Source organism: Mirounga angustirostris, unplaced genomic scaffold (genome assembly GCF_029215605.1).
Source record: "Mirounga angustirostris isolate CCGP_5_RB_7025 unplaced genomic scaffold, mMirAng1.0.hap1 SCAF_9, whole genome shotgun sequence".
NCBI lineage: Eukaryota > Metazoa > Chordata > Mammalia > Carnivora > Phocidae > Mirounga > Mirounga angustirostris.
Genome location: NW_026991717.1, coordinates 65,106,871 through 65,129,068, shown reverse-complemented (window position 1 = coordinate 65,129,068; position 22,198 = coordinate 65,106,871). Strand labels below are relative to the sequence as shown.

At 39.6% G+C, this 22,198-nt stretch overlaps 1 protein-coding gene and 1 non-coding gene across 2 annotated transcripts; both read left to right on the top strand.

The window, feature by feature from the left end:
* The first annotated feature begins 4,875 nt into the window (after nucleotides 1-4,875).
* On the top strand, nucleotides 4,876-21,321 carry TMCO5A (transmembrane and coiled-coil domains 5A). Its single transcript, XM_054513931.1, has 11 exons — nucleotides 4,876-4,910; nucleotides 6,105-6,254; nucleotides 6,674-6,797; nucleotides 7,180-7,230; nucleotides 7,945-8,016; nucleotides 11,620-11,676; nucleotides 12,066-12,125; nucleotides 12,551-12,615; nucleotides 15,324-15,381; nucleotides 19,032-19,108; nucleotides 21,123-21,321. The coding sequence occupies exons 1-11, from the start codon at nucleotides 4,876-4,878 to the stop codon at nucleotides 21,319-21,321; spliced, it is 948 nt and encodes a 315-aa protein (XP_054369906.1).
* Nucleotides 18,034-18,135, top strand: LOC123862779 (small nucleolar RNA U13). Its single transcript, XR_006795447.1, has one exon. It is a non-coding gene; the product is annotated as a small nucleolar RNA U13 (small nucleolar RNA).
* Nucleotides 21,322-22,198: the final 877 nt, after the last annotated feature.

The following is a 22,198-nucleotide window of genomic DNA, read 5'->3' as shown; positions in this document are numbered from 1 at the left end:
CTCAAGATGAAACCTGGCACCCTGAGCACAAGTATGCCCGGCTCCTCAGCTGACCTCACTGTCTGTTTCGCACCATGCCACATACGCTCTTAGAGCACTAATCCCCAATTCATCTTCCCCCAGAACAACTGTCTACTTAATATTTTTCTTTAAACCAAATACCGTTTTTACTCCAATAAATTTATTCTCATTCAAAGCAATGTTTCTAAATCAAGTTTTAATGTACTACTTGTAGCTTTACTAAATATTTAACTATCACTATTTAAAATTAACTTTTAAAATAAAAAATGTTAACTCCATGTCCCACCCACCTAAAACTATCAGTTACAAAACTAATTCTTCATGTACCACACATTGGGATGTGCTACTTTAGACAAAAAATACAGTGAGGGGCGCCTGGGTGGCTCAGTTGGTTAAGCAACTGCCTTCGGCTCAGGTCGTGATCCTAGAGTCCCTGGATCGAGTCCTGCATCAGGCTCCCTGCTCAGCGGGGGGTCTGCTTCTCCCTCTGACCCTCCCCCCTCTCATGTGCTCTCTCTCATTCTCTCTCAAATAAATAAATAAAATCTTTAAAAAAAAATACATTGAATTTTCACCACTCACTGTGCCTTTGAACCTGTTGTTCACTCCTCTTAGAGGATCTTTTCCTATTCTCTATAAAGTTACTCCCTTCCTTTCAGACTCAATCCAAAAGGCACCTCCCCTTTGAAGCTTCCCTCACTCATAAAGTGAGATGCTCCCCACTTGAATCCCAACGCAATTTTTAGCTGCCTCCACCATAACATTTATCACATTGTAGTGCCTCATGAAACTGAGTACTCAAGTCATCTTTGAGATATCCTGTTATCTACCTAGGTACTCAGAAAAATATCTGCTAAATAAATGAAGAATGATGAATTATATAGCCAAAGCTAAGCTAAACATACGTCACTCATAGTATAAATATTCGAGCATAATATTACTTCTGTTAAAGACATCCTAACTTCTCAATGTATGAAAGACTTCTCTGTAATGATCAAAGGGGACCAACTGGCAAGTTTAAAGGTGTTCCCAGTACACAGCAGAAAGAACACAGAAGAACTGAGAAGGGAGTATAAAATTACACTAGATTTCAGTGTAACATTTTCACCAAATGTTAGCTTGCAGAGGCCCTAGTTATCCCTTTTAAGAACCCTCCATTTAATGATCACTTCCTAACTGCAAACTTTTTAAATTAAAGCTACAGAAGCAAATTTAAAATAAAGCAGAGTTATCAAAGCAGAGATTAAGCATGGTTACTTCTGAAATGACCTCATTGAAAACAAAAATTATGCCACTAACAGGTGAGACACCCTGAATACCTGCTGGTCCCTAATACCAGCCCTGTGTTACAATCGAGGAAATGTCCTCTTCCTATTATACTTTCCTAGGCTTACAGAAGAATGAACCAGAAAATATTGAGAGATGTGGTCTCTGTTCAGGACTCATAGCCTCCAGAATTGTGAGAAAATAAATTTCAGTTGTTTAAGCCACCCAGTCTGTGGTAGTACTTTATGGCAGCTCTAAAAAGTTAATATAGGTACTATCCTGGCCTTCAAGAGAAGATAGGTATACAAAAGATAAATAGTATGATGAGAAGGGTATGATGAAGCAGATTATGAATATTATCAACTGAGCAGAACTTTATGAAGTGATTAAAATTATAATTATAGGGGTGCCTGGGTGGCTCAGTTGGTTAAATGACTGCCTTCAGCTCAGGTCATGATCCTGGAGTCCCAGGATCTAGTCCTACATGGGGCTCCCTGCTCAGCAGGGAGTCTGCTTTTCCCTCTCACCCTCCCCCTCTCATGCTCTCTCTCTCTCTCATTCTCTTCCTCAAATAAATAAAATCTTTAAAAAAATAAAATAAAATAAAATTATAATTATAGAAAGTATGCAGCAACCTGGGAGAAGTTCATAAAAAATATTAAGTGAAAAGGCAAAATACCACAGTATATCTATTCTATGATAACTATAAAAGATGGTTAACAGGCAAAAAAAAGAAAGAAAACTTGGAAAAAATACAGGGTTTTTGCTGAAGTGAGATCTTTTTTATAAAGATTTTATTTATTTATTTGACAGAGAGAGAGAGATACAGCGAGAGAGGGAACACAAGCAGGGGGAGTGGGAGAGGGAGAAGCAGTCTTCCCGCGGAGCAGGGACCCTGACACGGGGCTCAATCCCAAAACCCTGGGATCATGACCTGAGCCGAAGGCAGACACTTAATGACTGAGCCACTCAGGCACCCCTGAAGTGAGAGCTTTGATGAACTTTCATTTTTAGTTCCTGACTGCTGTTGTAATAGCAATGACGCAATAAATTTAGAAAGATTCAGTTTTAAAAGAAAATACATAACTTTTTGTCAATTTAAACTACCATAGTTTACTGGATATTAAATAATGACAACATTAATTACTGATATATTCTCTCTTTCTCTTTTTTTTTTTTGTTTCACATTTCAGTTTAATTCAAGTTTCTGCTTTTGAGAAAGCTATTCTGAGAAGACTTCTGAAAGGAAATTCAAAGATTTTATGAGCCTAAACACTGTACAGAAACAGTCACTAAAAATAAGTAAGGACATAAGGAAAATAGTGTACTTGATTCTGTATTTGAAAACAGATCTAAAATGAGGTTCTATAGCCTTGCGTGGCTATGAACCTCAAAACCAGGCTCATTTGTAAAAATATCTGAGTTGATTTTGCCAAAGTAAAGTGAGGACAAGTGAAGTGAGCAGAAGAAATAGGTGTCCATCCCCATGAGGCAGCAGAAAGGATCAGGGCCCAGGCAGCCTATCAGGGACCCATGTACCTGACCAGGGCCCTTGTGCAGAAGGGGGAAGCCCCAGCAAAAAGAGCCCAAATGTCCAGCCTGTGCAAAGAGGCTGTTTGCACAGCAGACTTCCACATAAAGGCCACTGCATCCCTGGCAGCAATGCAGCAAAATCTGCATCTCTCCATGACTCTTTTGCGCAGGGCAGGGTACGGCATGGAAAAGTTAACAAGGTGGAAACAGCTGCCCCAAAGCTGTACTGGGTGTTAATCAAAAGCCACCTCCCAAATAGCAGGAAGGCTTATATCAAGGACCTTAATTTGCCCCCAAGGCCCTGTTTTTACCTTGATTTAGCAGTTCTCACTAATGGCAATCTGTTGTCTTCATCCCATACAAGGCCCCAGGCTTGGGGTTCTGTTGCTCCTATGGGCTTGCCTTTGGTAGTCCCTCAAGGAGAAAAGCTCCCCAGGAAGGAGATAGATAGAGCTTTATTTTTATCCCAGTTAAAGTCTCTATCCAATACATTAATCGCTACGATAACCTTGGTCCAGGGCATTTCCTGGAGAAGCTATAACCAGCTGGGGTTAATGAACTCTCCCTACCATTAATTCCTAGGAGAGGCCATTGGCCTGAATTGTTACTTAATTACTCTTCTGTGTACAGCTTCATAAAGCAATGAAATGCCTTCTTTCAGGAAGAAGGGAGATGGTAATGGGGGTCATCAGAGGCCATTAATTTTACAAATAGTTTGTTAGAAACTACAGTATGTTAAGAAGTCACTCTGGCCCACAAATCAACTCAATGCAGTCCTTATTAAGTCAAGATCTGAAACTTCCAGGTTTCTGTGATTTGCACGTGCAAAAAGTTACAAATTGTGCAGAATCTGGCCAAAATGTACATACCAGATAAGATAAACTTACTCATTTATTTTGTTGCTTGTGTTACCCCTTCCCATCCCTCCGACATACACACCCTAGAATGTAAACTCCATAAAGGCAGGGGCTTTGGGCTATTTTATTCACTATGTGTCCCTAGTACTTAGAACAGAGCCTGGCAAAAATAGGTGCTCCTACAAAGTTTCACTGTTTGTTGAATGAATGAGTAGTTAGTTGGCTACTTTATGGGATTGGGCTGCTGGTATTAGGACCCAGAGCTCCCACGTAAGTCATACTTGGGCAGGGAAAGTGCTCAATCTGCCAGAGAAATAAAGACAGAGGCTATCCCTTCAAACTGCCTAGAAATCAGAACCATTTAAACTACCACCACCAAAGGGAAGAGTTGGCCATGAAACATGTATCCATCTAGGTTCTGAACTTGGCACAAATGATGAGAAACCATTGCCACCCACCCTACTGTGACATACTGCCCCACCCAACCTATGTCAATAGCCAACTCATGACCCGATGGAAGGTTCTGAGATTCTATTGGATGGTTCCAGTGGGAAAAGATTAAACTCTTCAGAGGCTAACAGACTAGGGCAGAATCAAGAAGACATCAGAAGGGAGGTAGAGTTTATTGGAGAAAAGGAGGCAACTAAGTATCAGAATAAGCCAAATTATTTACTCCTGCTTATTTTTTCTGAGTCTTATTTAATACTAGAGATCTTAATATCTGGAGATCCTTGCAGAAGCCAGGCAAGAAAGCAAGAGATTATTTTTCAGGGCAGTTATGCACATGTATCCATGCTCATGGGGTCTTAAGAGAAGCAGCTGGGCACAGAGGGGAAAAAAAAAGAGATTTAAGAACAACTGATAACCTCTGTTGATTCCTATTGCCATGTAAACATTTTCAAAGGATTTTGTGTTGGTGAATCATCTCAGTATATGGCTAGCTGGATATATATTGAATTTTCCAGCACTAACGCTCTATCTTCACTGTATCCTTACTGAGGCATAATCATATCATGGGCAAAATAATCAGAAGGCTAAGTTTTATTATGTCCAAAATGTAGAAGTGGGAGGAAGGAAACCAGTTAACTTAACTTTATTCCTATCTTCTGGGACTCTCAGGTAGTTACTGTGTTTTATAAATAGACCTATTTCCCCAATTCATTAGATACATCTCTGCTGGTATTTTAGGGAATCTACAATGGAAGAACACAAGAACAATCAGCTAGATTATGAGTAAGTAGTCATGATTATGCAAAGCCACATCCAAGGACCAAGGTATGAAGCATGTCTGTTGTTGATTCCTTTCTTCATCTTCTAGTCTCCCTCTTTCCTTCAGCTCCTATCCATCCATCCTTCACTGCACTCCGCCCCAAGGGCCCCATGCCCTCCTAAGTGATAGCCATTGCAAATCCCCCATCCAAGCCAGCCCTTTCAAGGTAGGACTTTTCTCTTCCAAAATCATCCCTCATGCCTACTCAAAATTCCCTCTGCCTCACTATCTTATTTCCAGTTAATCATTTTAGAGAGAAACCAATTAATTAAGTGGCACACAAGAAAATGAAAAATTTATTGAGAGGTTCTCATGTGCCAGATAACTTTCTAGACTACACTAGCATTAAGTTACCATTATTTCATTCAAATTTACTTCAAAAAAATGTCTGCACTCTTGAAAGTGAATGCCTGGATTACTTCTGTGTGTGCTCAATGGAGTGACTCCCATAGTAGATTCTCAAGCTTTCTAGCAGGCAGTGAAGTTTTCAGATGTGGGAGGTGGGAAAAGAGTGAAGCCCTAACTGGTGGTGGAAACTTCTTGTGGCTCTGCATAAAGCAGGGTCCAACCATAAATCATGTACCAGCTAACTGAATAAAAGTACGTGATAAAAGTGTATCGCATGAGCAGGTTTTGTGAACAATTTGAGAAACCATTCTCTCCAATGCAAAAGGCTATTTAAGGAAGCAAAACTTCTCCTGGAACCAAAGTGGAGGTGCACTATTATGCTGAACACTTTGGACGAGAAAGGCTGGGTAAAATCTCCCTTGCTGAATGAGTTAAGAATTACTGAAACAGGGTGCCTGCGTGGCTCAGATGGTTAAGCATCTGCTTTCAGCTCAGGTCATGATCCTGGGGTCCTGGGATCGAGTCCTGCATCAGGCTCCCTGCTCAGCGGGGAGCCTGCTTCTCCCTCTCCCTCTCTCTCCCTCTCCCTCTCTCTCATGAATAAATAAAATCTTTAAAAAAAAGAATTACTGAAACAAATTGTAGAACATAATTAAGAAATACAAATTCATAAAAATGAAAAAGGAAAAGTACACTCCCAGAAATAGCCAGGCTAATGAGTTACATGTCTTCTAGATATCCTCTTTGGTACAAAGGTTATTGATCTTAAGATAACTGTCCCTTGTTCATTTTGGGGGCTGAGTTTATAGGTCAGAGAAAGTGGAAATCTTAAGATTGGTCCAGTCAAAGAGGAACATTAACAGTTTGAACATGGACCTTGAAAGGGATATGCAGAGAATAGATGAAGCAAATCAGGAACTTCTTCTCAAAATCCACAAGAAAGAAAATGAGATTCAGAGGTGAGTGTTGGGGCTTCATGAGGGATGTTCATAATCCAAAGAACCGGGTGGAGGAAAAGAAACAAAACTGAATTTTCCAGCTTACTCTGGCAACCTGTATCTTATATAACAAAAAAAAATTCTTCTGCATTCTTTGGTGTTTGTCTGTGGCTCAAACCCTGAAATATAGCAAGTTTCAAAAAGAATCCTAAGAGAATGAGTGATACTTACCTGATCTGAAAGAACACTGGGGTGTCTGACATGGGAATCATGTGAATCTTGCTTGTCTTATCTTTAAAGTGATTATTATCCTAAGGATCCAGGAAAGAAAGGATTTCCAACTTGAGATTTGTATTTACATCAAAATACCCTTAAAACTGACATGTGTTTTATCAGTTTGAAGGCTGTCATTCCTCATAGTGTGTGCTTATGTTATCCAGGCTGGAAAATGAGATCACTCAGACCGGAGACTTGGCTGAAGATGAGGAGTGGGAGAAGGAGAATTGCACCGCAGTGGAGAGGGAAAAAGCCTTGCAGGAGCTGGAAGAAGAAACAGCTAGACTCGTAAGCAAAAAGAGGGAAGAGTCATTTGATAGGTTTTATTCCTCAGCACTGTCAGATAAAATAGTGTCTCCTTTTTACATACAAAGAATAGCCAACTCCAAAGTCATGGCAGAATGTGTTCTTGCATGGGAAGGGGATGTGTGGAGGGTAGGGTTTCTCTGGTAATATTTAATATTACCAGGAAGCCCTGCATGTGGTGATCCCTGGTAGGCTGGTGTGTCCATACTGAGAACAAACCACAGGGCCTTTACCTGACAATATGCAGGAAGGTACAGTTACTGCAGGAAAATATCGCTGGGGTGAAATGGAGAACAATCAACTGAATAAAAGCAGATGATGGTATGCAGATGCACACTTACACTCTGCTTCTTTCTCTCAACAGGATAGGAAGAATGAAACTCTGGTCCACAGTATAGCAGAACTTCAAAGAAAGGTGGGGTGGGGCTCTTGTGTTCCTGGGTGTCCCCAAGCAGCCCCAGTCATCAAAGAGGCAAGGGAGGGAAAATGAGGCCTGTGCTGGGGATGGGTACTACTCCTGCTCCACTCTCCTGAGGCTGAACCTCATGACCTAAATGCCATGGATTTTGCCTGCAAGTGTCAGGTGAAAAGAGTGCATAGGGTATTCCAGGTATTCAGTGATCCCATGGGTTCTTCATTCTATCACAAAGAAATGGATTCCAACAGACACTCTGTTGAAGGAATTGACTGGGACCCTTGTGGTGAGAGGTTAATTTTACTTGCACTAGAGACTTTTAAAAATACTTAATGCCAAAAAGCTCCCTCTTCTTTGTCCAGGTATTCCCTCTACCTCAACTCCTGGTCAAAACACAGTGGACTTCTTTATGATTACTCTACTTTCTTACCCATGCCTGCAGCCCTGAGTAATCCAGCATGGATTAGGGGGTTCAGGGAAGTATTCCTGCTTTTGAGCAAACTCTAGTTTTGGTGGTCAAAACTAATGAGAAGATGGAGGTAGAATAAAGATGTTCCCAAAGACACCAAGTATCCACCAAGGGACCATCTCCTGGCAGCTTTAATCAAGGCCAAGTTCCTGGCTCCACACACCAGAGAATGTCTTTGTCTTCCATATTTTTTAATTTGATTTTTTTTTTAATTTGAAATGTATTTTTTCTATTTGAACCCATAGCTTACAAGAAAATCACATAAGGCAACCAAGTGTGAACAAGACAATACAAAGGGATCCCCAGAAGAGTCAAAGGTAAACAAAAAAGCAATCTCGAATGGGTTTGGGCTGCATGACCAGGAAACAAGCCTTCAAGTGGAAACACTGTCAAAGTTGGGACAAATTCTTTGTAGTTTCAGCCATGCCAGGCTTAAGCCTCAGCTGCTAAGTGCTTAATTCTCCTCTGCCCTTAGTAAGGAATTTCACTCTGAAGCCATATATTTTGTTCTCTCTCCATCAAAAAGAGCAGAACACAAATGCACAAATGTATATTAACATTAGAGGCAGTTGAAGTCCCTCATTTAAATCCTGGCCCCAGAGGTACTTAGAATGATATATGAATGGGCAATTTAATCAGTCCCTCCCAGCCTCGGTTTGAAAATTGAATGAAATTGTGTATATAAAATACTATTTTGGGGGAGTTCTAAAACAATTTTAAGGTGATTATTTAAGTGTCTGGCTGAAGCACATATATGAATTCACAGAGGCAGAGTTTAGATTTGTAAATCTACTGTGCTAGGTAATTTACACACCCTGTCATTGACTCCAATCCAGAAAAGGATTCATTCAATTGGTCCTTCAAGTATATAGTGACCTCTCCTAAGTGCATCATATAGTGCTTAGCATTTCCCTAATTGTGTTCCAGAGCTAAGAACTTGAGCACAACCACAACCCATCTGATCAAAGATATAAGATTTAGACTTTTTTATTCAGACAGCAGATAAAGTTCTTACTTGATCATTTCTGTAGGATTATCTCTTTGTCCTTGCCTTACCTAATTTCTCTTTTGCTTCTTTTTTTAAAAATGATGATGATGATGATGATGATGATGATTTAGTAATCTCTATATCAAACGTGGGATTCAAACTCATGACCCTGAGATCAAGAGTTGCATGCTCTTTTGACTGAGTCAGCCAGGTGCCCCTTTGCTTCTTTTTTCTTAAATTGATAGTTATTTTTATATATTTCATATAAGAACAAATAAAGAGAGACTTTTTCAGTCTCTATAAAGATAAAAATTATGTTTCACTACTTAACAGTATAATATATAATGGGCTTTTAAACAGATTGTCCCTATTTCTCAATCTCTCTTGCTTCTTAAACCCACATTTAAGCCAATACTTAAGCCCACGCTGTGTGCATAAAGCCTCTGAAGATATGGACACACTAAAAATAGAAAATGAAAGAAGAGAGCATTACTGCCCTATGTTCTGTTGGCCAAATTAGTGTTGATAGCCATAAAAAAAGAGGAAGTCCAAAGCCATCAAGTAAGCTTGCTTGGGCATGCCCATTAAGGAAACTTATTTGGAAAGAAAGAAATCTGGAAGCCTGTTTGTATCTCAGGAATAAATTCGAACTAGACTAGAAAGGAATGTGAGGCTCCTTGACTATCCTTGCCATAAAACTGCAGCAATCAGATTGATTTTCTTCCTTCCTCTGCCCAAAACAAGTTTTGCTAACAGAAAGCCTGCCAGAAACTAGTGCTGACACTTTAAGTCTGGCTATGCTGGCCACGTCAGGTGAGCTGATTCCGATAGACTCTAGATAGAGAGTTCCCAGTATAACATTGGCCATTATTTTCCTGGCAGCACTCAGCCCAGCCCTAAAGAGTTCCAGAGTATTATCAACCCTTTGAATTACTCCCTTCTGCCCACCTATTTTGTAGAATTCTCAGGTGGTATCTCTAATTCTATGAAATATACATAATCTCTGTTGCTTCTGTTCCTCTTGCATGCTGGTGATCAGTTCAGTAGTTTAATAGGATGCCTGCCTCAACTCCTTGTGACTCAGACCACTGTCTTTAAAATACAGTCCTTAGGGGTGCCTGGTGGTTCAGTCAGGTAAGCATCTGACTCTTGGTTTCAGCTCAGGTCATGATCTCAGGGTCCTAGGATCAAGCCCCATGTCAGACACCAGGCTGAGCGTGTAATCTGCTTGCAGATTCTCTCTCTCTCTCTCTCTCTCTGCCCCTCTCCCTATGTTCACTCTCTCTCTCTCTAAAATAAATAAATCTTTAAAATACAGCCCTTAGCAAGTGAAATAAGTCAGAGAAAAATAAATACCATATGATTTCACTCATATGTGGAATTTAAGAAACAAAACAGAGGAACATATGGGAGGGGGGAAAAAAGAGAGAGAGAAACAAGCCATAAGAGACTCTTAACAATAGAGAACAAGGGGCGCCTGGGTGGCTCAGTTGGTTAAGCGACTGCCTTCGGCTCAGGTCATGATTCCAGGGTCCTGGGATCGAGCCCCGCATCCAGCTCCCTGCTCAGTGGGAAGCCTGCTTCTCCCTCTCCCACTCCCCCCTGCTTGTGTTCCCTCTCTCACTGTCTCTCTCCCTCTGTCAATTAAATAAATAAATAAAATCTTAAAAAAAAAAAAAACAGAGAACAAATTGAGGGCTGATGAAGGGAAGTAGGTGGGGAATGGGCTAGATGGGGGATGGGCATTAAGGAAGACACTTGTTATGATGGACACTGGATGTTGTATGTAAGTGATGAATGACTAAATTCTACTCCTGAAACCAATATTGCACTGTATGTTAACTAACCAGAATTTAAATAAAAAATTGAAAAAATAAAATAAAAATTTTCCATTTAAATAAAATATAGCCCTTAGGACATTCAGCTCTTTGGCCCTAGATGTAATCCCCTGGAGGGGAAAGGAACTGTTAGAGGAGTCCAAACGTGAAATAATGGTAGCTAGATGAGAGTGGGAATAATAGAACTGAAAAGGGAAGGGAGGAAAGACTGCAGTATGTCCCCTCTGCCCATAGGATATATCTTAAATGCATCTATTCCTCTTTGTCTACTAGTACTATAACTACCACCCTTTTGCAAGCCACCCTAAATCCTTACCTGGAGGCTAAAGTAGACTCCTAACTAGTCCTCTTGCTTTTACACTTACCCCTAAACAATATACCTTCCACACATAGGAAAAAACTCTTCTTTAGAAAGAACACAAACCAGATTGTGTCTTTACAACTTCAAGCTCTCACCTGGCTTCTCACTGCAATTAGAATAAAGAATCAAGAGGCACCTGGGTGCCTCAGTTGGTTAAGCGACTGCCTTCGGCTCAGGTCATGATCCCGGGGTCCTGGGATCAAGCCCCGCATTGGGCTCCTTGCTCCTCAGGGAGCTGCTTCTCCCTCTCCCTCTGCCTGCCACTCCCCCTGCTTGTTCTCTCTCTCTCTCTCTCTCTCTCTCTGTCAAATAAATAAATAAAATCTTAAAATAAAAAAAAAGAATAAAGAATCAAAATCTCCAGAAGCTGTAAGGCCCTACATAATCATACGTGGCTACCTTTCCCCACCCCATCTCATTCTTACCAATCTCCCCTATGTTCCTGCCACATAACTTCTTCATACACACCAATTTGTGCTATTTCACAGTCTTGGTCCTTGCTGGAAACTCTGCATGGGAAATATTTCTTCCAGATCTCCATTTGGCTAATATTTATATTTAAATTCAACTCAAGAGTCATCTCACCTCAAGTTTGACTCCCCTCCATTAAAAAGACATCTGAAATTGGTCCTGAGGTACTTGAACCACCTGTAAGATAACCTTTAAGATCCCATTTCAGAATGGAATCCTGCTTTTGCCTGGCTGAGTTACCAGTCTCCTTCACTTTCTGTAGGCCAAGTTACAACAGCTGGAAGCTTCCTGTGCAGACCAAGAGAAAGAGCTAGCCAAGGTAATGACAATAACTTCAATGTTACTTCTCCCAAAGGAAGGAAATCTTGATCCTTGGTCACACAAATTGAAGGAATGTATTAGATTGTGTGAATACAGCCCCCCAGATCACCTTCTCTTTAACATTTTTTATAGGATACCTTCCAGCTATATCTTCAATAAATTAGTATCTATTTTTCTCCCAACTGTCCCCAAATAATTCTCATTGGGACTATAAAATACAGCTTTTTTATCCTTAAAAAAAGATATGAGTTTATATGTACAGCAAATACATATTTAGAACAATTAGAAAAGCACATTTAGGGCCTGGGGCCTAAAAGGAAGCAAGTACACTGCTGTTCTTATAGCAATTTACTAAGCAAAATTTAAGATTGAATTTTGGCTTCCCAGGTAATGGAAGATTATGCATTTGTGGCCCAGCTCTGTGAAGATCAGGCCCTCTGCATAAAGGTACAGTTTCTCAGTAAAGGGATAGCAATGGGTTTGTTAAGGTACAGGATGAAATGAAACCAGGCTTTTCAAAGAACAACAATTTTAATTCTTCAAGGTGGCATCACAAAGGCCTTTAGGGAGGACGACACTCTACCACCAGAATCATTCTATTAGTGCCCTAGTCTCCCAAGCTCTGTGCTCTTAAATTAATAATGAGCACTTTTTCCTATTTATAATCCCAATAACTGCAGGCATCTGCCCAGTGGTGACGTGCAGTGAGAGATCTGGAGTAGTGGAAGGCTGGGGGACTGGGAAAGGAGACAAAATGGCATGGGAATACCAACCATTCACATGGCAATGTAGTGTAATACATGCTTATTATGATTAGAAAGAGCATAAAGCTTCTGGCTAGTAACTGTGGTTTCTTTTATTTCTCTATGAAGAAGTACCAGGAAACTCTGAGGAAAATAGAAGAAGAACTAGAGACTCAGTTCCTTGAGAGAGAAGTGTGAGCTTTGGCAAACAAAGGAACATCCTGGTTTTAGTGGTAACTCCATCTCAGCCTGGGTCAGAGCAAACTTTTCTCTGACCAATTCCTATTTGGAATTGAGTGAGCCCCAACACCATATAACCTTCCCCTCTTTTAGTGAGCTATTAGATCCCTACTAAGCCACACCCATTTTAAAATGCAAGTCCTCCCATCTTTCTTAAAAGACTGCAGACATACACCTTCCTTCATAATTTTTCACATTACCAGTTATTTGGGTTTATATTAAGGGAAGGAACATGTGCTTTAAAAAGGGTTTGGTGGTCTGGCACCTTGATAAAAAGGGCATTCCATTTAAATTCTACAAAAAAGAACTAAAATTAATATCATCCTCACTTCCCCAAAATATATAGAAACAACCATATGGAATAGACATGAAACTAATCTCTAGATACAAACTAGGGCTATCATATTATGAAACCAAACCATACTATATGAAACTACAAACTTTAAAAATTAGAAATAATAGAGAAAAGCCCACCTCCAAAAAATTAATCCTTGAATTTATCAAAAGAGTCTAAATAGTGAGAAACTAAAGCCAAAAAACCTCACTTTCATTTCCTGACCCTCTTTAGAAGTTAAATCTTTTTTTTTTTTTTTTGAGAATGAAAAGAAATGGATTTATTTGAAAGTGGAGCATATAGTGAATAGGCACTAAGAGTCTATCATACATTCAACTCTCTTCAATCTGCAATAGCCTATTCACTTTTTTTTTATTCTTATGTTAATCCCCATACATTACATCGTTAGTTTTAGATGTAGTGTTCCATGATTGTTTGTGCATAACACCCAGTGCTCCATGCAGAATGTGCCCTCCTCAATACCCACCACCAGGCTAACCCATCCTCCCACCCCCCTCCCCTCTAGAACCCTCAGTTTGTTTTTCAGAGTCCATCATCTCTCATGGTTCATCTACCCCTCCGATTTCCCCCACTTCATTCTTCCCCTCCCGCTACCTTCTTCTTCTTCTTCTTTTTTTTTTTTCTTAACATATATTGCATTATTTGTTTCAGAGGTACAGATCTGAGATTCAACAGTCTTGCACAATTCACAGCGCTTACCAGAGCACATACCCTCCCCAGTGTCTATCACCCAGTCACCCCATCCCTCCCACCCCACCCCCCACTCCAGCAACCCTCAGTTTGTTTCCTGCGATTAAGAATTCCTCATATCAGTGAGGTCATATGATACATGTCTTTCTCTTTTTGACTTATTTCGCTCAACATAATACCCTCCAGTTCCATCCACGTCATTGCAAATGGCAAGATCTCATTCCTTTTGATGGCTGCATAATATTCCATTGTATATATATACCACTTCTTCTTTATCCATTCATCTATCGATGGACATCTTGGCTCCTTCCACAGTTTGGCTATTGTGGACATTGCTGATATAAACATCGGGGTGCACGTACCCTTTCGGATCCCTACTTTTGTATCTTTGGGGTAAATACCCAATAGTGCAATTGCTGGATCATATGGTAGCTCTATTTTCAACTTTTTGAGGAACCTCCATACGGTTTTCCAGAGTGGCTGCACCAGCTTGCATTCCCACCAACAGTGTAGGAGGGTTCCCCTTTCTCCGCATCCCAGCCAACATCTGTCGTTTCCTGACTTGTTAATTTTAGCCATTCTGACTGGTGTGAGGTGGTATCTCATTGAGGTTTTGATTTGGATTTCCCTGATGCCGAGCGATGTTGAGCACTTTTTCATGTGTCTGTTGGCCATTTGGATGTCTTCTTTGGAAAAATGTCTGTTCATGTCTTCTGCCCATTTCTTGATTGGATTCTTTGTTCTTTGGGTGTTGGTTTGATGAGTTCTTTATAGATTTTGGATACTAGCCCTTTATCTGATATGTCATTTGCAAATATCTTCTCCCATTCTGTCGGTTGTCTTTTGGTTTTGTTGACTGTTTCCTTTGCTGTGCAAAAGCTTTTTATCTTGATGAAGTCCCAATAGTTCATTTTTGCCCTTGCTTCCCTTGCCTTTGGCAATGTTTCTAGGAAGAAGTTGCTTCGGCTGAGGTCAAAGAGGTTACTGCCTGTGTTCTCCCCTAGGATTTTGATGGACTCCTGTCTCACATTGAGGTCTTTCAACCATTTGGAGTCTATTGGATAGCCACATGCAGAAGAATGAAACTGGACCATTTCCTTACACCACACACAAAAATAGAAGTTAAATCTTAAATCAGTTGGGAAGTATTTCCATTTATTAAATATTTTAGAATCTTAGGATCAAGAAAAAAAGACCTAAACTGCACATAGCCTCTAAGTAGACTCAGTCCACACTGTGGCCTGGAGGCCAGGATACCAAAACTTGGAGGTCCTTGCCCCATTAAAGGACACCTTCAAGTCTCCTGAGATCCATCCTGAACATTAAGTATGGCTTCATTGCTAAGCCAAGATTTTAGAATGGAGCTGCCCAATGGAACTTTCTGTGCTATCCAATATGTAGCCACTAGCCACGTATTGAGTCCTTAAAAGATGACTATTGTGACTGAGGAACTGATTTTTTTTATTGTCATTAAATTTAAACAGTTACATATAGTCACTGGCTATAATAGTGGACAGTACAGCTTTAGAATATAAAACTGTTTTTAAATAACTGTGATGTAGTATAAATATTTGTATGTACTTTATTCAGTCCCTATCTTGGTTCTTTTTCCCCTAGATCAAAAGTCCTGAGCATGAATTCTGTAAGAAAAGAGTCTAACAGCCAAAATAACAAGGTAAGCATTTCACTCCACCTTCAGCTTCTCTCGGTGTCATTGCCTTCAAGGGAGTTTCCAAAACACTATCAGCCACCAAACACATACCAATCTTTCCATGTCATTTTCCAAGAATAGTACCAGACATAATTCTAAAGCATTCCAACCCTAAACACATAAACAAAGAATATGCTATAGAACAATGGTTTTTCCTCTCTCGGCACCATGCAAATGATGTGTTCTCAAAGGAACTAGCTTAAGACCTCACAGAGTTCAGGATGGAAGCAAGAAGGAACATTAACTGAGGGTACGCTATATGGAGAGAAGGCCAATATAGGACACATATACCATTCCTCCCATCTCCCAGAATTACAATATTCTTTCCTGGTGATCCCAACATGGTCCCAAATCTCTCACTACACAGAGCACCAGGGCATCTATCACCATCTAATCAGGTTGGCCCATGAGTTAAAACATGAGAAGTCATTACTTCTTTACAATACAGCTTCAGTGTCTGTTCATATTTAACACCATGATGTCATTAGTATATATGTAGAAGTCTAAAGGACACAGAATTGGATGTAGAGCACCAGGCCTCTTGGCCTGCTTGGTGTCTTGTGGCAGCAAGTACATAGGGCAAAAAGATAAAACTTTTGTCAGACTTTAATTTTGTAATTTTTATTGGCTTTAGAGCCAAAATTGACATTCACCAGAAATTTTATCATTGAGATACATGGTCTTCATAATGTCAGAAAAAAATAAGTCATCTCTCCCTAAAAAGCAAATATCAACAATCAACCATTGTCCTTCGGGTCATCCAGGTGTTTGGATACATATTAGGCCACGTTCACAGTGACCATGGTTCCCATTGGGAAGTCATGGGTCACTCTGGTCCCAACCTTGCATATTATACAAGTCATTCTGGTCCCAACCTTGCATATTATACAACAAACAAAAACAACAACAACAAAACTCTTGAAATTAATTGGACCCCACCTCTCCAGAACCAAGCTTGGCATGTTCCCTGATATATCCCACCATCTATCCCCCAATGACTCATCAAAGTATTCCTTCTAGCAGACTTGTCTTCATCAAGATTACCAAAGTCCCATAATGGTTCGATGATCTATGATGTTTGAGCAATCTTTACAGAGTCTGCCTGAGCAACTGACCAGTTGACATGCTGCTTAAATTCACTCAAGTTATAGAACCAAATTTGTAACCCAGAAAGTTTTTTTCTAATTCTAATTCTGTGAGTGTCATTTTCACAATTTTAAAATGTGACTGTAATTCCTCTTCATTTTTTATCTCACAAGGAAGCTAAAAGGAAAATGAAATAACTGAGAAAATATTTTGGAAGAGATGCCACAGAAATCCAGGATATATCCTCATCTTTACATTTTTTATAGCTCTTAAAACTTTTCTTAGAATATATTTGTGTGCTGGGCACCTGGGTGGCTCAGTTGGTTAAGCGACTGCCTTCGGCTCAGGTCATGATCCTGGAGCCCCTGGATCAAGTTCCGCATCGGGCTACCTGCTCAGCAGGGAGTCTGCTTCTCCCTCTCCCACTCCCCCCTCTTGTGCTCTTTCTCTCTCTCTCTCTCTCTCAAATAAATAAATAAAATCTTTAAAAAAATAAAATAAAATAAAATAAAATAAAAAGAATATATTTGTGTGCTTTTCATAACCTATAAACTTCTTTAAGGGTTACTGGTTAAGTAGGAGGTAAGAGCATAGTTGAAAGAGCCCTGAATGCATATTTGAAGGACCCAGGTTCCAAGCCTGGCTCTGCCACTTATTAGCTGTATGAAATACCTTACCATTTTATGGCTTCAATTATTCCTATCAACATATAAAAAAGTGATACAAAATTATACACACACATACACACACATGCATGTATACATATGGTTGTCTTTAAAAATTCCATCTGTTTATGCACATAAGAAATTGTAAGATATTATCTAAATATAACATTAATGGCTCACTGAATATTATTTGACAGTGATGATAGCTTCCAAAAATTGCTTATTTATCCATGTCCTTTCTTCTCCCAGGATCATTCTCTCCAAAAGAAGGGAACACGGTTCTGCAAAAGGTAAGCAGACATCTTTGAGTAAACTTCCTGGAAAACTGGGAGTTCCACTTAGCCATCCTGGCAGATAACAAAGTCTGGACAAGGAGACCCTTGTATACATACACACACCCAGAGTGAAGTCAAAAAACTAGTGTCATCGATGACTATGTTTCTCAGTTCTAATGTATGACTTCCTTGTCCAAAGGCAATTCCTTTTTTTTAAGATTTTTATTTATTTATTTGACAGAGAGACACAGCGAGAGAGGGAACACAAGCAGGGGGAGTAGGAGAGGGAGAAGCAGGCTTCAGGCAGAGCAGGGAGCCCGATGTGGGGCTTGATCCCAGGACCCCAGTATCACGACCCAAGCCAAAGGCAGACGCGCAACGACTGAGCCACCCAGGTGCCCCCAAAGGCAATTCCTAATCTCAACTTTCCAATCTTAGAAGTGAATAGCCTAGTACTAATCAGAAATAGGAATTTTATCACCTAAGAGAAATGTGGCAAACTGATACTTACTCCCTCTTCCCTTTAACAATTTGAATTAGCTTGATGGGTTCTTGTTCTCCAATAACATCAGTAGATTATGAATGGGAGGATCCTTTTGTGGTTCGTAAAATGATGAATAGGGTTTTCACACTATTGTGTCAGATGTGCCTCCCTCAAATACTGTTACAATGTCAACATGTTACATTAGAAATAGTACAGAACTTGTAAATGCACATATTCCCCTGCCTAATAGCAAATAAGACAGAAAATGATTGTGAAAGAGATCATACCCAACAGTACCCAGCCCAAAATAATTGCTCAAAAATACTTGTTAAACTGAATAAGAGCTCAAGATTCAAACAACCAAGTGGATATTAGTCCTGAGGGAATCGCTGTGATAGCAAAATAAAATTGGGATTCAATGAAGCCCCTGCATTTCCAAGAAAAGGTCAGATTATGTTCAATATAATTTGTTTAAGAAGGCATAGAGAAACATATATTCAAAGTGGTATGAAATATGATTTAGAAAGAGTTCCATCAAAATGGTTAACATAAAATTATTGTTGCTTAAATGTCACCTCCAATTGTCTGGAAAACTTGCTTATGGGGGATACCCCTTCATACCAGATAAGTGAAGTGTTACATATTTGGATATCCCAAAATACAATGTTCCCAGAACAGCTAGCAGAATTTCCCTAGAATTCCCAGGCTTCTTTAGCATATAATTTGACACCAGTGCCTCACATGGAACTGCCCATGTGGGTTCCCAGGATAAGAACTGTCTGCCTTGAAAGAGAGTTAGTATCCTGAAGAGAACCTGACAGCATCCTAAAAGTCTAGCTCATCATATCAAACTACAAAGATCTCTCCTCTTGCTCTGCTCCAATATCCTATGGGGCACTGGTATATTGGGCACTGACTCAAGAGATAAGAAAGCTGGATTATTCCTAAGATTTTCTCTGGGAATGTCATCCCAGAAATGTCATCCCAGAAATGTCATCCCAGAACTTTCTCATGAATACTGTATTTAGCTTTAAGGAGAATACTAGGAAGAGGTCTGTAAAGGGTTTCTGGTTCTAATTCTGACCAAGATGCTGTATATAACAGATCCTGCCTCCTGTCACCAAGATCAATTCTAGAGAAAAACTTAAGGGAACTGGTGGGGAAGGGGCTGTTTTTCACTGGTAGGTGGAGGTAGGTAGTGAATTTGTTCTACAGCAGACGGCAGCCTAGCACAGCTGGATAAGGGTAATACAGGAAAGGAAAAAGTGGAGATTTGCTTGTGCAAATCACAGTAAAACCACAAGGCCAAAATAATTCATCAGTTAAAAAAGAAATCAGGACCACCATAGGGGAATTTATAGAAATTAGGAAACATTAAAAATAACAAGAATTAAAGAAGAGAAATACCATGATCATGGATAGAAAGCCATAATATCATAAATATATCAATTCTCTTCAAATGATTCACTTCAGTTCCAACCAAACTGCCCAAAAGGTTTTCATTACATTTAATACAATTATTCTAAAATATACTATATATAGAAGAATAGAGTCAAAAATAACCTGGGCAATTTTAAAGAAGAGCAAGGAGTGGGGAATATGCCCTTCCAGATATCAGGACTTTCTATGAAGTTGCAGTAATTACAATAGTGTGATACTGTCACAGCAACAAGAAAATCAACCAATGAATTAGAAACAGTGCATATATAGAACTTCGATATGTGACATGTGACAGTGATTGTATATCAGAAAGAAAAGGAAAAACTGTTCAATAAAAATGGTAGGGGGTAAAAAAAACAGTTATCCAGGTGAGAAAAAAAAATGAGATTGGATCACTACTATGCAGCATATTTAAAAAGCGAGGCCAGATGTGTTAAGGACTAAATGTCCAAAAAAAAAAAAAATCTTGAAAATTTGGCATCAGTTATCTCCTGCCAAATAAAAAATGGTCCCAAAACTTAGTGGCTTCAAGCAACAAACATTTATCTCACGGTTTCTGTGGATTAGGAATCTGTGAGCCACTCAGCTGGGTAGTTCTAGTTCATGGTCTGTTATCAGGTTGCAGTTAAGATGTTGGCCAAAGTTAGAGTCAGTGGAAGGCTTGGCTGGGCTGGAGGATCTATTTCCACGGTAGCTTACTCATACATCTGGCAAATTCTGCAGTTTGTTGGCAGGAGGTTTCAGCTCCTCCTCACATGGAGCTCGCCACAGGGCTGCTTGTGTATCCTCACAGCATGACAGCTGGCTTCCTCCTGAGAGTAAGGAGCAAACTGCAATGCCTTTAGTATGTAATCCAGGAAGCCACACACTGTCACTTCCATGATTCTCTATTCTTTAGAACCAAGTCATTAAGTCCTGGCCACACTCTAAGGGAGAAGAGTCTCTTGAAGTGCGTGATACCAAAGAATGTGTGGACATATTTTAAACTACCATAAACTGTTAGTAGAAAACAGTAGCAACTTTTAGGCCTTGGTGTAGGGAACAGTTCTTTAAATAAGACACAAGAAGCATTGATTCTAATTAAAGATTGATAAACTAGACTATTAAAATTAATAACTTTTGTTTTTTAACACCTTAGAGTGAATGAAAGTTATAAAGTAGAGAGAAGATATTCATAGTACACACACTGGAAAAGGATTGATATCAAGAACATATAAAGAACTTCTACAAATCAATAAGACTACCCTAAACAACCTAATAGATAAATGGGCAAGAGAAAACACATAAAATCTGTGAACAGAACAGATGTTCAGCATCATTGTTCACCAGGGAAATGCAAATTAAGACCATTACTTTACACCCATTTGGCAAAATTTTTAAAATCTGATGCTATCAAGTGTTGGAAAAAATATGGACTCACAGAAACACATACCCTGCTGATGGTTAGAAATTGTTGTAAATGCTTCGGAAAACAAGTTGGAAACAAAAATAAAACAAAAGATAAAAGAACAAGATAATTTCAGATAGTGATAAATGCAAAAAGAAAATAAAACATGGTAATGAAAGAGAGAGTAACAGGCAAGCCAGCATATGGGAAGGAGCTGCCTTTACAAGGCATTGTCGGTAATAGAGACAACAATTAGTGGGAGACATTTCAATATCAAGAAGGAGCAAGACATGCATTTAGGTATGAGTTTTATTTTGTTCCTGGTTTTCTAACCTCTGGTTAACAGTTTCTTGACCTTTTCTTTTCAGGATTTTTCAATATGTCTTTTTCACCACCCTATTTTTCATCAGACTGCTGGGCTACTTGTTTTTCTATATAAGTTTTATAAATCCAGATCTCCTTATCAACATACTGCCCAAGATATTGAGCAGGGCCATCCTGTGGAAGCTAAGATGCTTCCTCTTTCCATCTCTCACACTTGAGACAGAGGACATGTTACCCCACTGATCCCCAAGAAATATCCTTGAGCAAAAAAAGGCAAGTGGTGTCTGAGTCTGTAGACTAAGAAACGGCGGAATTTGCAGAGGGAAAAGGTTTTCTTCTGTTTTTTCCTCAAGGTCTGTCTACTTGATTACCTTCTCTTTCCATGTTGTCTTTCCAAGACTGACCTTGCCCAGGAAAAAGCTCTGTAAATAGATTTCTATGACTACAGGATAAGCTAAATAGTCCCAGATAGTAAACAAACTAGACCATTTTTAGAATAATGTCATAGACACTAAGCAAAGTTAGAGTTGACCAATTCTTCCAGAAAATCTTTAAAATCTGAAAGACTGGATCCCTGTTACAATGCAGAAGATTGCTCACTACTTATATTAGAATTATTTAGTTACAAATGACCTTAACTTAAACTAATTTATAAATTCATAGCAAAAAGAAAAAAAAGGCAGGGGGGTGGAATATTGCTTTGTGCAACTAAAAGTCTGGGATTCCCAGCATGGCTGGATCCAGAAGTCTAAAAGCAAGATTAATGGGGTTTCACCACTCTCTTTGAATTGGCATTTTCCTTTCAGTGGCAAGATACTGCCAAAAGCTTAAGTCCCACAGTACAAGATTAGCAGCCTTGGCTAAATGAAACAGTCTTTTCAACAGTTCCGGCAGGAAACTTCAGAGAAACTGCCTTAGTTGAGGCCAAGTGTCTACCCCTGCCCAACACTCAGTGCAGCCAAAGGAATGGGAGTACTCTGATTGGTCAAGCATGAATCCATGAATCATATTTCCAACCTCTTGTGGAGGTTGATAAGAAGAAAAGAGATAAGGGAGTTAACCCCACCTAAACTACATGGAATAAGTTTCCCTAAGAAGAAGGGGCTCAGTTCGCAAAGAA

Excerpts from the sequence above, each read along its gene's own strand:
- TMCO5A (XM_054513931.1), top strand. The coding sequence starts at position 4,876 with ATGGAAGAACACAAGAACAATCAGCTAGATTATGA. Across the intron at positions 4,911-6,104 it reads AACAATCAGCTAGATTATGA|GTCAGAGAAAGTGGAAATCT; the intron begins GTAAGTAGTCAT and ends CTGAGTTTATAG. Across the intron at positions 7,231-7,944 it reads TAGCAGAACTTCAAAGAAAG|CTTACAAGAAAATCACATAA; the intron begins GTGGGGTGGGGC and ends TTGAACCCATAG.